The sequence below is a fragment of the Pristiophorus japonicus genome, chromosome 13, assembly GCF_044704955.1.
Source record: "Pristiophorus japonicus isolate sPriJap1 chromosome 13, sPriJap1.hap1, whole genome shotgun sequence".
Classification (NCBI taxonomy): Eukaryota; Metazoa; Chordata; class Chondrichthyes; family Pristiophoridae; genus Pristiophorus; species Pristiophorus japonicus.
The window spans coordinates 6,831,115-6,847,772 of record NC_091989.1 but is presented as its reverse complement, the minus strand read 5'-3'; the positions used below and the strand labels follow the sequence as shown (position 1 = coordinate 6,847,772).

The 16,658-nt window shown below is 47.6% G+C and overlaps 1 protein-coding gene across 1 annotated transcript in view; it reads left to right on the top strand.

The window, feature by feature from the left end:
- camk1da (calcium/calmodulin-dependent protein kinase 1Da) overlaps positions 1 to 16,658 on the top strand; it is a 602,900-nt gene that overhangs the window by 183,004 nt on the left and 403,238 nt on the right. Inside the window, exon 2 of the mRNA XM_070896562.1 lies at positions 15,695 to 15,826. Within this exon, the coding sequence (XP_070752663.1) occupies positions 15,695 to 15,826 (132 nt within the window). The remainder of the gene's footprint in view (positions 1 to 15,694; positions 15,827 to 16,658) is intronic.

Below are 16,658 nucleotides of genomic sequence, written 5' to 3'. Positions count from 1 at the left end.
CAATGTGATAATGACCAGATGATCTGTTTTAGTGATGTTAATTGAGGGATAATTATTGGCCCAGGACACCAGGGATAACTCCCGCTGCTCTTCTTCGAAATAGTGCCGTGGGATCTTTTACATCCACCTGAGAGAGCAGACGGGGCCTCGGTTTAACGCCTCATCTGAAAGACGGCACCTCCGACAGTGCAGCACTCCCTCAGCACTGCACTGGGAGTGTTAGCCTAGATTTTTGTGCTCAAGTCTCTGGAGTGGGACTTGAACCCACAACCTTCTGACTCAGAGGCACGGGTACTGCCCACTGAGCCACTGGCTGTGGCTTTAAGCATAAGCTTGTGGACCCAATCAGATATAATTTGTTGATTAGGTGTCTGTTGTCTGATTGGATTGAATCGTGCGCAGAATGAGCTGGTAAACCTGCAGTGCGCTATGCTGCTAAGGAGTCCACACTCGAACTGTTTCGTGTATTTCCAGAATGTTGTATTTTTGTTACATCCTTTTAGTCACCAGTCTGGAAAAGAAAGACTTGTTTGCCTCTGGCGCCTTCTCACGTCTCGGAAAAACGTCTTAAAGTGTTGCTCACAAATCGCTCTTGACGTGTTCACACTGTTGCTATAAGATCATGGTTGTGGGGGTGGGAAGGTCGGGGCGGATGAGCGGCGAGAATTTGTGGCGAGATGCGGTGAACATTTGTGGCGGAGGAGCGGCAAGAGATCGTGGCTGAAATGCGGCGAATGTTTGTGGTGGAGGAGCGGCGAGAGATCGTGGGCGAAGGTGCGGCGAATGAGGGCACGGGGCCCAGAAGAGGCGAGGGCCCAGGGGCAGCACGGGCCGGCCGACACGGCGCTATGTGCGCGCGCTAGTTCCGTGCAGCAGAGCAGGTCTCCAGTCGTCCTGGTTCAACCCTTGCCACTGGATAAAGGCCGAGCTCTGTCAAGTCCGTGTTGTGGCTGATGTGCAACGGTCACCCCACGTTAAAAAAATCCACCCACAGGCATCTTCCACCCCCTCAACTGGAGTTCAGGACTGGAACATCGGGTCCTTCATTGAAACATCTGTGAACTCATGTGGAAGCAAGTCATCCTCGTTTGAGGGATCGCCTTTGATGATTGGAAAATGTTGTGGCTGCTTCGCGTCTAGATCCCACAAACAGCGATGAGACAAGTGGTCAGGTAATCTGTCTCAGGCGTGTTGGTTGAGGGAGTAACATTGGCTCAAAGTCCTGGAGCAGGCCTTGTTCTGTGAACAATGTCCCGCCTTCTTTCACAACTACCCGACGAGGCCTTGGTTTAGCGTCTCTTAAGGATGGTGTAATGTATGCATCCGTGAGCATGCTCACAGCCTTGTAGAGCTGATGCTGTGTGGAGGAGAGCGGGCAGGTCAGGAGGCCTCCCCGTAGGACTGCTCCTGGGCATGGCCAAGGAGGGCCATCAGCCAGTCCGGGCAGCGGGCGGTCGAGGGGGTCGTTCAGCCCGACTGCCTGCCTCTCTTCCGCGGTTACATTCGCGCCAGGGTGTCCCTGGAGATGGAGCACGCGGTGTCCACCGGTACGCTCGCGGCCTTCCGCGAGATGAGCGCCGGAGGGACTGGAGCACATCATCACCCCCGGCAACCAAATTTTAATTTGACTTAAGTTTCTGGTAAAAAGTTAATTTGATTAATTTGTTGGTTTTAGTGCCTCTTTAGTCAAGAGGCATTTGATTATTTTTTTTATCAAAATAGTTGTAGAGCTGTTGAATTGTGAATGGCTTAGCCAGTCACGTGATGTTCACAAGACTCAATAAAACCCCAGCCAGTTGGGTTATGTCATCCATGATGAGGTATGCAGTTGTGAGCCTAGTGGATGAACCAGTAATGTGTAGTGTGATTGTTAAACCTTTGTTAATAAACCAACTAGTTCTTAATAGCAACGTGTTGTTATGAATTCTTTATGAATTATGAATGAAACAAAGAACCCATGAAGCAAATACATTACAGATGGCAACCCCAGCAATGTCGCAGCCCCTCAGTACTGCACTGCAGTGCCAGCTTAAATTATCTACAGAAGTGGGATTTGCTCATAGCAAAATCAGCTTATAATTGTGTAAAATATGGCACTAGGCAATTGCATTCTCTATGCATCAAACCAGTAAAGAAAGGAAGACTTGCACTTGTATAGCACCTTTCACAACCAGCCGATGTCTTAAAGTGCTTTACAGCCAATGAAGTACTTTTGAAGTGTAGTCACTGTGGGAAACGCGGCAGCCAATTTGCGCACAGCAAGCTCCCACAAACAGCAAAAGATAATGACCAGATAATCTGTTTTTGTGATGTTGATTGAAGGATAACTCCCCTGCTCTTCTTCGAAAGAGTGCCATAGGATCTTTCATGTCCACCCAAAAGAGCAGACGGGGCCTCAGTTTAATGTCTCATCCGAAAAACGGCCCCTCCGACAGTGCAGCGCTCCCTCAGCACTGCACTGGGAGTGTCAGCCTGGATTTATGTGCTCAAGTTTCTCGAGTGGGACTTGAACCCACAACCTTCTGACTCGGAGGCGAGAGAGAGAGTGCTGCCCACTGGGCCACAGCTGACACAGTTAACATTATTTGTAAGCCATTGCGGTCTCTGTGGCGCAGAAAATGTTTCTAAACCAGCTGAATCTTTCAATAATGCAACTACTTTTTAACTCCTGAGATAAATAACAACTTTCATTTCATTTTTTTTGTTGCCCGTCATGAAAGAGCGATAAAAGTAAATTAATACGCTTGATGTCAAACCCCTGGGCAGGTATCAGAACCAAATGTGTCATTATTTGATCTTTCCTGTAATTAGGCGATGCAGTCTTCATTATCAAGGTCGTGTACTGTACAGAGAACAGGGCCATGGCTGCTCTTGTAAGTACCTGGACTGGAGGGGACTCAGATGAACTGAGCTGCCATATTCAGAAGGATGGACTTGGCAGGAAGTCGGGAAACGAGCTGTATCCCGAGGCACGGGCAAATGGGATGGGAGGGCAAACATACTCTCAGATTTGGGACGAGGAACTGCCCGCTGTTTCAATTAGAAGCGGGACTATATTCGCCGACCTACTGCAAAATAAATATCTGGCATTGACTCTGCTCCTGGCACGCCAAGATTAGGCCAGGGCAAAACGCAGCAGTGGTTAAACAGCAATTAATCTGTGTGAAATGTTTTGGAAGATGTGTGGTTTGGAACTCAGGCCGAGCATACCAACATTTCTAGGAAGAGCCATAATTCCTCACAAAGCAATCGGTTCCGTTTATTAACTTGACAATATGTGACATTGACCCAGATCACAGAACCACCAACAACAACAACTTGTATTTATATAGCGCCTTTCATGGAGGCATAGAAATTTCCAGCACGGAAGGAGGCCATTCGGCCCATCGTGTCCGTGCCGGCCGACAAAGAGATACCCAGCCTAATCCCACTTTCCAGCTCTGGGTCCGTAGCCCTGTGGGTTACGGCACTTCAGGTGTACATCCAAGTACTTTTTAAATGTGGTGAGGGTTTCTGCCTCTACCACCCTTTCAGGCCGTGAGTTCCAGACCCCCACCACCCTCTGGGTGAAGAAATTTCCCCTCAAACCTCCTCTAAACCTCCCCCCAATTACTTTAAATCTGTGCACCCTGGTTGTTGACCCCTCTGCCAAGGGAAACAGGTCCTTCCTATTCACTCTCTCCAGGCCCCTCATAATTTTATTCACCTCAATCAGGTCTCTCCTCAGCCTCCTCTGTTGCAAGGAAAACAGACCCAGCATCTCCAATCTTTCCTCATAGCCAAAATTCTCCAGTCCAGGCAACATTCTCATCAATCTGCTCTGCACCCTTTCAGTGCAATCACTTCTTTCCTGTAATCTGGTGACCAGAACTGCACGCAGTACTCCAGCTGTGGCTTAACCAGTGTTTTATACAGCCTATAATGTAGAGAAACGCCCCAAGGTGCTTCACAGGAGTGTTATAGAAACATAGAAACATAGAAATTTACAGCACAGAAGGAGGTCATTCCGGCCCATTGTGTCCGAGCCGGCCGACAAAGAGCCGCACGGCCCTCGGTCAGCAGCCCTGAAGGTTACATATAAACCTGTGAACAATGAACAATGGCGGAAAGGTAAAGAGCACCCGGCCCAACCAGTCTGCCCCACACAACTGCGACACCCCCCTGCACCGAAACATTCTACACTCCACCCCAACCGGAGCCATGTGGAAAAAAAGTTATGAGACAAGAAATTTGACACTGAGCCACATGTGGAGAAAGCTAATGTTAAAAGTTGTGGAACTTTTCACACCATTTTTTTCTTCGCCTAGAAGTTAGCAGCACTGCTAACAACTGGAGGGGGTAGTGGATTGGATGGACTTTGGTGGATCCATAGGCTTTTCCTCACCCTTTTTGCATGTTGAACAGTAATGGTTATTTAAACTGGGCCAAACAGACTTTTGTTAAAGCTGACAGCATTCAAGCACGTATGTCAAGTTCTTTTTCTTGAAAGACAAAAATTTATCAAAAATCTTTATGATAATATTCATAGATTTAAATATTGGTTACAAATGAAGATGCCCTTGTGGTTTTCCATCCATGATGTTCGGGGTGACAACGCTGGTCGGACTCATTCTGGAAGGCTTCATAGAATCATACAATGGTTACAGCATGGAAGGCCATTCGGCCCATTGAGCCCGTGCCGGCTCTCTGCAAGAGCACCTCAGCCAGTCCCACTCCCCCGCCCTTTCCCCGTAGCCCTGTAACTGTTTTCCATCAGATCCTTATCCAATTCCTTTTTGAAAGCCACGATTGAGTCTGCCTCCACCGCCCTCTCAGGCAACGCATTCCAGATCCTAACCACTCGCTGCGTAAAAACGTTTTCCCTCATGTCGTCTTTGGTTTTTCTGCCAATCACCTTAAATCGGTGTCCTCTGGTTCTCGACCCTTCCATCAATGGGAACAGTTTATCTCGATCTACTCTGCCCAGACCCCTCATGGTTTTGAACACCTCGATCAAATCTCCTCTCAACCTTCTCTGCTCCAAGGAGAACAACCCCAGCTTCTCCGCTCTATCCACATAACTGAAATTTTCTCAGTTAAAAAATAATGGCGAGGCTATCAATGCTCACTGTTATCGAAGTGTACGTTGGACAGCGATGACTGCACATGTGCAGTTAAACGTGGAACTCAGGAAGTTGCTCTCCGAGTTATCCTGCTCCTCCAGAAGCCTCGCTATACCAGTACCTCACCGAGAGATTCATCACTGAAACACATAGAACGCCGTGATGTTGCAGTACGTACATGATATACACCCACTAAACTCACAAGAAAAGATTAGGGCTTATCCATTCATGTGTACAATTTTTAACGCCGTGATAAGATCTGTTTACTGCCAAACAACCTCTCTGGCATTGAAAACATTTACAAGTGTGGAGTCTCATTCCTTCAGATTTTTATTATTGTGGGAGATTTTTAAAAAGTTTTAAAACACTTTTTAAAAACGATTTATTTCATTCTCTTTTATCTGTCTCTCACTCTTAATCCTATCTTTCTTTCCCTCTCTTTATTTTTGCTTTCTGTATATGATGTGACATTGAATTAACTGTTCTAACTTACACTTCCTGGTTCAGACGCTGCGTGCCTCAGTAACAATTCTTCAATCCGATTGGTTAAGGTCCCAGATACCCTGTAGAGGGCGCTGCGCTGTTTTGGTTTTCTAATCACTGCACGTTCCAGTGAAAAGCCCAAACAAAGTATGTGGGCAAGTGCAAGTGTAAGAAGCGGCTGGCACTGTTCGCTTGCCCCTGACCGCAAGATCTGGCCCAATGTCATTATGTCATTTTGGACAGATGCCTTGGTAAATTTGAAGATAAAATAGACGTACAAATTTAGGATTGAAACAGAAAATGTTGGAAATACTCTACGGGTCAGGCAGCATCTGTGCAGAGAGAAACAGAGTTAACGTTTCAGCTCGATGACCTTTCGTCAGAACTGGTACAAGTTCAGGAATGGTTTGAACTGGAGCAGGACTGGTGCAATGTGAATGTCCACCCTGCAGACAACAATTCGGAGCTTGGTCAAAGTTAGTCCAGGAACAGGTCCTGCAGCAAGAAAAAAAACTCCCTTTGAAAGATCATTGTCGGCCCCATCAGGTGAAACAGGACCTGGTGGCAGAGCAAATCCTCACACTTTCTACTTAACCCATGTTGTGGTGCTTATTATTTGTTCATTTGATAGGTGGATGTTGTGCAACTAATGTTCACTAAATATGAGTAGGTTCTTCCCTTCAGTGTCGACTGTGGCTCAGTGGGCAGCACTCTTTCTCGCCTCTGAGTCAGAAGGGTGTGGGTTCAAGTCCCACTCCAGGCACTTGAGCACCTCAATCTAGGCTGACACTCCCAGTGCAGTGCTGAGGGAGTGCTGCATTGTTGGAGGTGCCGTCTTTTGGATGAGGCATTAAACCGAGGCACTGTCTGCTCTCTTAGGTGGATGTAAAAGATCCCATGGCACTATTTCAGAGAAAAGCAGGGGAGTTATCCCTTGATCAACATCACTAAAACAGATTATCTGGTCATTATCACATTGCTGTGTGTGGGAGCTTGCTGTGCGCAAATATGCTGCCGCATTTCCCACATTACAACAGTGACTACACTTCAAAAGTACTTAATTGGTTGTAACATGCTTTGAGACGTTCGGTGGTCGTGAAAGGCGCTATATAAATGCAAGTCCTTATTTTTCTAATGTATTGCATGAGTGGCTTTTTTTATGTGGTTGGTGTAAAATGACTTGAAAAGTTTAGCGTGAGAGCTCGGATTATTAGAGCGTGAGGTTTCCTGGAAAGGACAGTCGTATCAACAGAATTGGCTGGTTGACTGAATGGGGACAGTAATGCCATGATTTATTCAAAGAATCAGAGTGCAGTGCAGTACAAGGTCACAGTTTGGACTCAATTTTGTGAGACCAGTGCATTGCTTTATTCACCTGGTGACGATATGCATTGTTTGCAAGTTGTAAAGCCATTTTTTTTTTACAGAATTCTCTTTGTCACTTTTAAGTAGTTGCTTTGAGCTGTGATGCAGACACCATGCTTGTTGGGATGAGAGGGTTGTCCTATGAGGAGAGATTGAGTAGATTGGGCCGATACTCTCTGGAGTTTAGAAGAATGAGAGGTGATCTCATTGAAACATATAAGATTCTGAGGGGGATTGACAGGGTAGATGCAGGGAGGATGTTTCCCCCCGGGCTGGGGAGTCTAGAACCAGGGGTCACACAATCTCAGGATAAGGGGTCAGCCATTTAGGACTGAGATGAGGAGGAATTTCTTCACTCAGAGGGTGGTGAATCGCTGGAATTCTCTGCCCCAGAGGGCTATGGATGCCAAACCGTTGAGTATATTCAAGGCTGAGATCGATAGATTTTTGTACTCTTGGAGAATCAAGGGATATGGAGATCGGGCGGGAAAGTGGAGTTAAGATCGAAGATCAGCCATGATCTTATTGAATGGCGGAGCAGGCTCGAGGGGCCAACTGGCCGACTCCTGCTCCTAATTCTCACATTCTTATTCCCAAGATTCTGCAAGTATATCGCTTTGGACTCATTTGCTGGGAGATACGGGAATGGAGTACGGAGCCTTTTTTTGGCTTGATGTCTTCCCCTTGCTCCTGGGATGATACTCTACCTACTCATGGTACCTCCCTGGATGTTTTGTGTGGGAGCCCATGTGCTATACTCTGTGGCGTTACGGTTAGGTGTGTAAATGTGCCATGTTTCCTGGCTACCTATCTGTTGTGTCCTTAGATGCTCTAACAATGACTCCATGAGACAATGTGTTGTACTTGAACTGTAGTGACCTTAGTCCTTTATTAGTTAACTCCAGAGTGAGGATCACACCTGGTGGCCTGCCTTTTATACTAGGCCAGGCACACCTGTACAGATAACCTACTAGTCTCCTACTGCTGTGCCCTCTGGTGGCACACCTTGATATTGTACCAACAGTATCTATGTAGAATACATGACATCGCTCCCCGCTGAACCCTCAGTGCAAATCGCCTCTGCATTGACTGTGCTCTGGGCTTAGCTGTATATGGGTTTTGTCTGGTTGGCCTCTGGCAGGCCAGCAGAACCTTGGGTGGGTAGCCACTCCATTCTCGCCCCCCTCCCACACTGATGTGGCAGGGGCTCCTGACATTCATGCACATTCAAGTTCAGGTAAGTGGCTTTTGCGTTTTTTTTCCTTTTGTTTTTGGTGGTTCCGAGGTGCGACAAGTACGTTGGATGCCTTGTCGATGCGGTGACCAGTGCGTGAGAACAAGTTAGTTCCGGAGCTGCTGGGTGGTGTCCCTGCAGTCTGGTGGCGGCTCAGTGCCCGGTGCTGGCAGTGAGAACCCGGCTGGCTCGCGTAGCCTGCTCTCGGGGCTGTTGCCCTGGTCCCTAGCGTCGGGCAGGTGTGTGACGTCTGTGACCTCCCCGTCCTTTCTTTACACCTTGGGTCACAGCTGCTCCCTGAGGCGCTGTCGTCCAGCAGTGCACCGGAAACTGCTGACTCGCTGGCCTGAACGTCGCTTGGTTTGTAATCCTGGCTGGTGCTTGTTTCCTCTGGGGGGTGACCCGACATCCAGGGGTGTGGCCTTGAGGCAGTCTGCTCCTTCAGGCTCGTGGCTGTTGGTGCCATTGGTTGCCTGAGAGATGGAGCCGACCCATGGTATCACTACCGTTGCCGTTGCCCTGCTGAGGTCACTTGCTCCACAGATCATGTGTGTTGGCTGCTTGTGGCCACACTCCATGGTGCATGACTCTGGTCCCCGGGATGCAGGCTGCCTCATTGGGTAGCTCGCTGGACCTGTGTGCACCTGATGGGTGTCTGCCCGCTGCATTGGCTGCGTGCAGTGGGAATCCTGCATCACACAGCTTTTCCTTACTTATGATGGACACTCTGGGGGTCCGATCACGATCACGCGACTTATCCTCGCTGGTTGCATGTATACAATTCCGATTATCAGTTTCACATTTTACATGATCAGTTACACACTTTTCATAATCCGTTGCACCTTTTGTCCCTAGATTACAATTACTGTTACATTGCTTAAATGTGTGGAACTGTTCCTTTAATTGCAGTGAGTTGCCGGCCTCCTTTAAGAGAGCCTTGCTTGCTTTACCCCAATCCGCTTCTCCGATTGGTGGGCGTGTTACTCCATCAGCGCTGCATCTTGTGGTCTGGCCGCGGCCATCTTTGCCTTGTGGTTCGGGCGCCATCTTTCCTTCGTCTTGTTGTGCGAGGCCCCTTGGGGAAGAGCGACGATAATATGCTGGAATTCTTTATTAAGATGGAGGGTGACATAGTTAATTCAGAGACTAGGGTCCTGAACTTAAGGAAATCATTACATTGACGATTTAGATGAAGGAATTGAGTGTAGTATCTCCAAGTTTGCGGATGACACTAAACTGGGTGGCGGTGTGAGCTGTGAGGAGGACGCTAAGAGGCTGCAGGGTGACTTGGGCAGGTTAGGTGAGTGGGCAAATGCATGGCAGATGCAGTATAATGTGGATAAATGTGAGGTTATCCACTTTGGGGGCAAAAACATGAAGGCAGAATATTATCTGGAGGGCGGCAGATCAGGAAAAGGGGAGGTGCAACGAGACCTGGGTGTCATGGTTCATCAGTCACTGAAAGTGGGCATGCAGGTACAGCAGGCGGTGAAGAAGGCAAATGGTATGTTGGCTTTCATAGCTAGGGGATTTGAGTATAGGAGCAGGGAGGTCTTACTGCAGTTGTACAGGGCCTTAGTGAGGCCTCACCTGGAATATTGTGTACAGTTTTGGTCTCCTAATCTGAGGAAGAACGTTCTTGCTATTGAGGGAGTGCAGCGAAGGTTCACCAGACTGATTCCAGGGATGGCTGGACTGTCATATGAGGAGAGACTGGATGAACTGGGCATTTATTCACTGGAGTTGAGAAGGATGAGAGGGGATCTCATAGAAACGTATAAGATTCTGACAGGACTGGACAGGTTAGATGCGGGAAGAATGTTCCCGATGTTGGGGAAGTCCAGAATCAGGGGACACAGTCTTAGGATAAGAGGTAGGCCATTTAGGACTGAGATGAGGAGAAACTTCTTCACTCAGAGAGTTGTTAACCCATGGAATTCCCTGCCGCAGAGAGTTATTGATGCCAGTTCATTGGATATATTGAAGAGGGAGTTAGATATGGCCCTTACGGCTAAAGGGATCAAGGGATATGGAGAGAAAGCAGGAAAGGGGTACTGAGTGAATGATCAGCCATGATCTTATTGAATGGCGGTGCAGACTCAAAGGGCTGAATGGCCTACTCCTGCACCTATTTTCTATGTTTCTATGTTTCTATGAAAGGTAACTTCGATGGTATGAGACGTGAATTGGCTAGAATAGACTGGCAAATGATACTTAAAGGGTTGATGGTGGATAGACAATGGCAAACATTTAAAGATCACATGGATGAACTTCAACAATTGTACATCCCTGTCTGGAGTAAAAATAAAATGGGGAAGGTGGCTCAACCATGGGTAACAAGGGAAATTAAGGATAGTGTTAAATCCAAGGAAGAGGCATATAAATTGGACAGAAAAAGCAACAAACCTGAGGACTGGGAGAAATTTAGAATTCAGCAGAGGAGGACAAAGGGTTTAATTAGGAGGGGGAAAATAGAGTATGAGAGAAAGCTTGCCGGGAACATGAAAACTGACTGCAAAAGCTTCTACAGATATGTGAAGAGAAAAAGATTAGTGAAGACAAACGTAGGTCCCTTGCAGTCAGATTCAGGTGAATTTATAATGGGGAACAAAGAAATGGTAGACCAGTTGAACAAATACTTTGGTTCTGTCTTCACGAAGGAAGACACAAATAACCTTCCGGAAATACTAGGTGTCCGAGGGTCTAGTGAGGAGGAGGAACTGAAGGGAATCGTTATTAGTCAGGAAATTGTGTTAGGGAAATTGATGGGATTGAAGGCTGATAAATCCCCAGGGCCTGATAGTCTGCATCCCAGAGTACTTAAGGAAGTGGCCCTAGAAATAGTGGTTGCATTGGTGATCATTTTCCAACATTCTATCGACTCTGGATCAGTTCCTATGGACTGGAGGGTAGCTAATGTAACACCACTTTTTAAAAAAGGAGTGAGATCAGTAATGGGGAAAATGTTGGGATCAATTATTAAAGATAAAATAGCAGCGCATTTGGAAAGCAGTGACAGGATCGGTCCAAGTCAGCATGGATTTATGAAAGGGAAATCATGCTTGACAAATCTTCTGGAATTTTTTGAGGATGTAACTAGTCGAATGGACAAAGGAGAACCAGTGGACGTGGTGTATTTGGACTTTCAAAAGGCTTTTGACAAGGTCCCACACAAGAGATTGGTGTGTATAATTAAAGCACATGGTATTGGGGGTAATATATCCATGTGGATAGAGAACTGGTTGGCAGACAGGAAGCAGAGAGTCGGGATAAACGGGTCCTTTTCAGAATGTCAGGCAGTGACTAGTGGGGTGCTGCAGGGCTCAGTGCTGGGACCCCAGCTATTTACAATATGCATTAATGATTTAGATGAAGGAATTGAGTGTAATATCTCCAATTTTACAGATGACACTAAACTGGGTGGTGGTGTGAGCTAAGAGGCTGCAGGGTGACTTGGACAGATTAGATGAGTGGGAAAATGCATGGCAGATGCAGTATAATGTGGATAAATGTGAGGTTATCCACTTTGGTGGCAAAAACACAAAGGCAGAATATTGTCTGAATGGCGGCAGATTAGGAAAAGGGGAGGTGCAACGAGACCTGGGTGTCATGGTACATCAGTCATTGAAAGTTGGCATGCAGGTACAGCAGGCAGTGAAGAAGGCAAATGGTATGTTGGCCTTCATAGCCTTCATAGCTAACTGGGCCTGTATTCACTGGAGTTTCGAAGGATGAGAGGGGATCTCATAGAAACATATAAAATGGACAGGTTAGATGCAGGAAGAATGTTCCCGATGTTGGGAATGTCCAGAACCAGAGGACACAGTTTAAGGATAAGGGGCAAGCCATTAAGGACTGAGATGAGGAGAAACTTCTTCACTCAGAGAGTTGTTAACCTGTGGAATTCCCTGCCGCAGAGAGTTGTTGATGCCAGTTCATTGGATATATTCAAGAGGGAGTTAGATAAGGCCCTTACGGCTAAAGGGATCAAGGGGTATGGAGAGAAAGCAGGAAAGGGGTACTGAAGGAATGATCAGCCATGATCTTATTGAATGGTGGTGCAGGCTCGAAGGGCCGAATGGCCTACTCCTGCACCTATTTTCTATGTTTCTATATTTCCACGATGTCGACTGCGGTGATCCTTTTCTCCCTGGGTTCTGCCTCCGCAGTCGGGAAGTCGCCTCTGGATCTGATTTTCTTCCTCCGGAGTCCTGCCACTGGAGCCTGGAAGGTGTGTTCGGGTCGTCTCAGCTGGATCATCTCCATGCAGTCGTGCTGAGCGGTCTGTGTCTCGGGTGCTGTGCTGGTCTGCTCTCTGGTGCCGGGTCCACCCTCAGGTGAGGGCTTGCTTTGCCTCTGAGCGCGGGGGACATCGATCGAGGGAGGGGTGAAGTCTTCCCACTTCCAGTGGATCTTCTCCAGCCACCTTCTGCCGAACAGTGTTAGTCCATCACCTGCAACAATCCACAGAGCTAACTTGTGTAATGCGCCATCATGGAGTACTTTTACATTCACATTACCAACGACTGGGATGATTTCATTGGTGTAGGTGCGCAGCTTTGCCTGAACCGGGGCCAACTCGGGTCGTTCAGCCAGATTGTCCCATAGCCTCTCAAAGGCTCCTTGATTCATCACTGACTGGGTCGCCCCCGTGTCCACTTCCATGAAGACTGGACTTCCCTCTATCTCGACTTCTATCTTCAGCGGGGAGCACTCGGTGGTGCAGGTAAACATGTTGTGTACCTTCGCGTGGGACTGGGCTGCCTCTCTGTCTAACAATTGCTAATCCACACTGGATTCATGGCCATCGGTGGACTCCTCAGCGACACAGTGAGTCCTATTTCTCTTACAGATTCGCTGGAGGTGGCCCTTTGTGCTGCAGCCTTTGCAAACATGGTCTTTAAAGCGGCACTGGTGAGCCCTGTGATTCCCTCCGCAACGCCAGCATGGTGCTACTCGATTAGCCCCCCTCGACGGACTCTGAGTTAAGGCACTCGGGGGCTTGTTCTCTCTTCCATGAGAGGTTTCGCGCTCTAAAGTCCAGCTCCGGAAAGGCACCACTCTATGCACAGTACCTGCTGGGTTTGAGTCCTGAGGGTGAGACATCAGCCTAGAGCCGCAAGTCGAGGTCATGAATGCCTGGCTCACAGAGATGGCCTTCTGCAGTGTGACTGTGGTATCCGCCGACAGTAGCTTGTGAAGAAGGCCCTCATGGCCAATTCCAATGACAAAAATGTCCCGCAGCGCGTCATTGAGGTGGGTGCCGAACTCGCACGATGCTGCCAGCCTCCTGAGGTCTGCGGCGTACTTCGCGACTTCCTGGCCTTCGGGCCATCGGTGGGTATAGAACCGGTGTCTGGCTGTGAGGATGCTCTCCTTGGGCTTGAGTTGCTCCTGGATCAGGGTTATGAGCTCCTTGTATGACTTGGTCGTTGTCTTCGCTGGTGCCAGCAAGTCCCTGATGAGGCCATAGATGTTGGGCCCGCAACTGGTCAGTAGGATAGCGCGGCGTTTCTCAGCCAGCGTGGCTGAATCGTCTCCTGCCATCCTGACTGGAAGGCTGTATCCAGTGGGGTTCCGCAGGGCACAGTGCTGGGTCCCTTGCTTTTTGTGATATATATCAATGCCTTGGACTTGAATGTTGGGGGTATGATTAAGAAGTTTGAAGATGACACTAAAGTAGGCTGTGTGGTTGATAATGAAGAAGAAAGCTGTGGACTGCAGGAAGATATCAATGAAATGGTCAGGTGGGCAGAACAGTGGCAAATGGAATTCAATCCGGAGAAGTGTGAGGTAATGCATTTGGGGAGGTCTAAAAGGCAAGGGAATACACATTAAATGGTACGACACTGAGAAGTGTAGAGGAACAGAGGGACCTTGGAGTGCAGGTCCACAGATCACTGAAGGTAGCAGGCCAGGTAGATAAAGTGGTTAAGAAGGCATATGGAATACTTGCATTTATTAGTCAAGGCATGGAATACAAGAGCAAGGAGGTTATGCTTGAACTGTATAAAACACTGGTTAGGCTGCAGCTGGAGTACTGTGTGCAGTTCTGGTCACCACATTACAGGAAAGATGTGATTGCACTGGAAAGGGTGCAGAGGAGATTTACAAGAACGTTGCCTGGACTGGAGAATTTTGGCTATGAGGAAAGATTGGAGATGCTGGGTCTGTTTTTTTTGGAACAGAGGAGGCTGAGGGGAGACCTGATTGAGGTGTATAAAATTATGAAGGGCCTAGATAGAGTGGATAGGAAGGACCTGTTTCCCTTGGTAGAGGGGGCATAGATTTAAAGTAATTGGGGGGAGGTTTAGAGGAGATATGAGGGGAAATTTCTTCACCCAGAAGGTGGTGAGGATCTGGAACTCACGGCCTGAAAGGGCGGTAGAGGCAGAAATCCTCACCACATTTAAAAAGTACTTGGATGTGCACTTGAAGTGCCGTAATCTATAAGGCTACGGACCAAGAGCTGGAAAGTGGGATTAGGCTGGATAGCTCTTGGTTGGCCGGCATGGACTGAAATGGCCTCCTTCCATGCTGTAAATTTCTATGTTTATAACTGAATTTATAATTCCCCAGCTGCCGTGATGGGATTTGAACTCATGTCTGTGGGTTATTAGTCCAGGCCTCTGAATTACAAGTCCAGTAACTTAACCACTACTGTTCTCTTGTCTCTTTGCTATTTGTGCCAAGAAAATAGCACTGGTGCAGATTTCTACAAGTAATTAGAGTGTATAGCATTTGAACTGCTAACAAGAAATCCAAATTCTCCTTTTTGAATGCCTGCTGTCTCGTATTGTAGAGTGTGCAGGTCTTGAAGGCTTGTTTACCTGAGTTAATTACATTTCAAGAACTGTTAAACCAGTGTTAGACATCTGGGATAAGAATTCCCCTGGCTGCCGCGACATTACAAAATGTATTTGTGAAGGCTTTCTCTGGTGACGCCAGCGAAATTGTTGCTATATTCTTGTAGAGCGTGTTTACAAATTGGTTACTAGATTGATGCCTGGGATAAGAGGGCTGTCCTATGAGGAGAGATTGAGTAGAATGGGCCTATGCTCTTTGGAGTTTAGAAGAATGAGAGGTGATCTCATTGAAACACCTACGTTTTGGAGGGGGATTGACAGGGTAGATGCTGAGAGGATATTTCCCCCGGGCTGGGGAGTCTAGAACCAGGGGGCACCATCTCAGGATAAGGGGTCGGCCATTCAGGACTGAGATGAGGAGAAATTTCTTCACTCAGAGGGTGGTGAATCTCTGGAATTTTCTATCGCAGAGGTCTGTGGAGGCTCAGTCATTGAGTATATTCAAGGCTGAGATCGCTAGATTTTTGGACTCAAGGGAAATCAAGGGATCGGGCGAGTAAGTGAAGTTGAGGCCGAAGTTCAGCCATGATCTTATTGAATGGTGGAGCAGGCTCGTGGGGGCGTATAGCTCCTATTTCTTATGTTCTTATGAATTCTAACCTCACGTCGACTAATCTTTACTCTCTCTTTTCGATTTTTTTTAGGGGCGCCTTTTCTGAAGTAGTCATGGCGAAGGAAAAAACCACCGGCAAAATGTTTGCGATTAAATGCATCCCGAAGAAGGCATTGAAGGGCAAGGAGAGCAGCATAGAGAATGAAATCGCTGTCCTCAGAAGGTAGCAAGCCGAGACTTTGTGTACGGACCACATTTGCCGGGTCCTGAGTCGAACACAATCACCGACACAAAAGCAAAATACCGCGGATGCTGAAAATCTGAAATAAAAACAGAGACGGCTGGAAATACTCAGCGGGTCAGGCAGCATCTGTGGAGAGATAAACAGAGTTAACGTTTCAGGTCGAAGACCCTTCCTCAGAATTGGCGAATGTTCGCAATAAACAGTTCTTAAGGAGCACTGAAAGGGGGAGGGGAGGAACTTTTCGGACTCAACATCGAGTTCAACAATTTCCGACCGTAACCTCTGCCCTTAATTGGCTCCCTTTCCTCCTTTTTTTAGTCCCCGATCTGATGTATTTTTTTCTCTTTGTTTCCCGTGGTAGCTGGTAAATATCCCGCCATTCACCCCCTATCTAAACTAACCTTTTTCTAACTTCTGCCATTACCATCTCAAGTCGGCCCATCATCCCTTTGGTCTCTCTAATCTCTCCTGTCTTCCACCCTATCACTGACCTTCCCTTTTGTTCTTTCCTCTCCTCCCCCTTTCAGTGCTCCTTAAGAATCTGTTCGCACAGTCGCCAGTTCTGACGAAGGCTCATCGACCTGAAACGTTAACTCTGTTTCTCTCTCCACAGATGCTGCCTGACCCGCTGAGATTTCCAGCATTTTCTGTTTTTATAACACAATTACCGACATTGGCTCCCGGTTAAGCAACGCCTCAATTTTAAAATTCTCATCCTTGTTTTCAAATCCCTTCATGGCCCTCGCCCCTCCCTATCTCTGTAATCTCCTCCAGCCCCACAACCCCCCCAGATCTCTGCGCTCCTCCAATT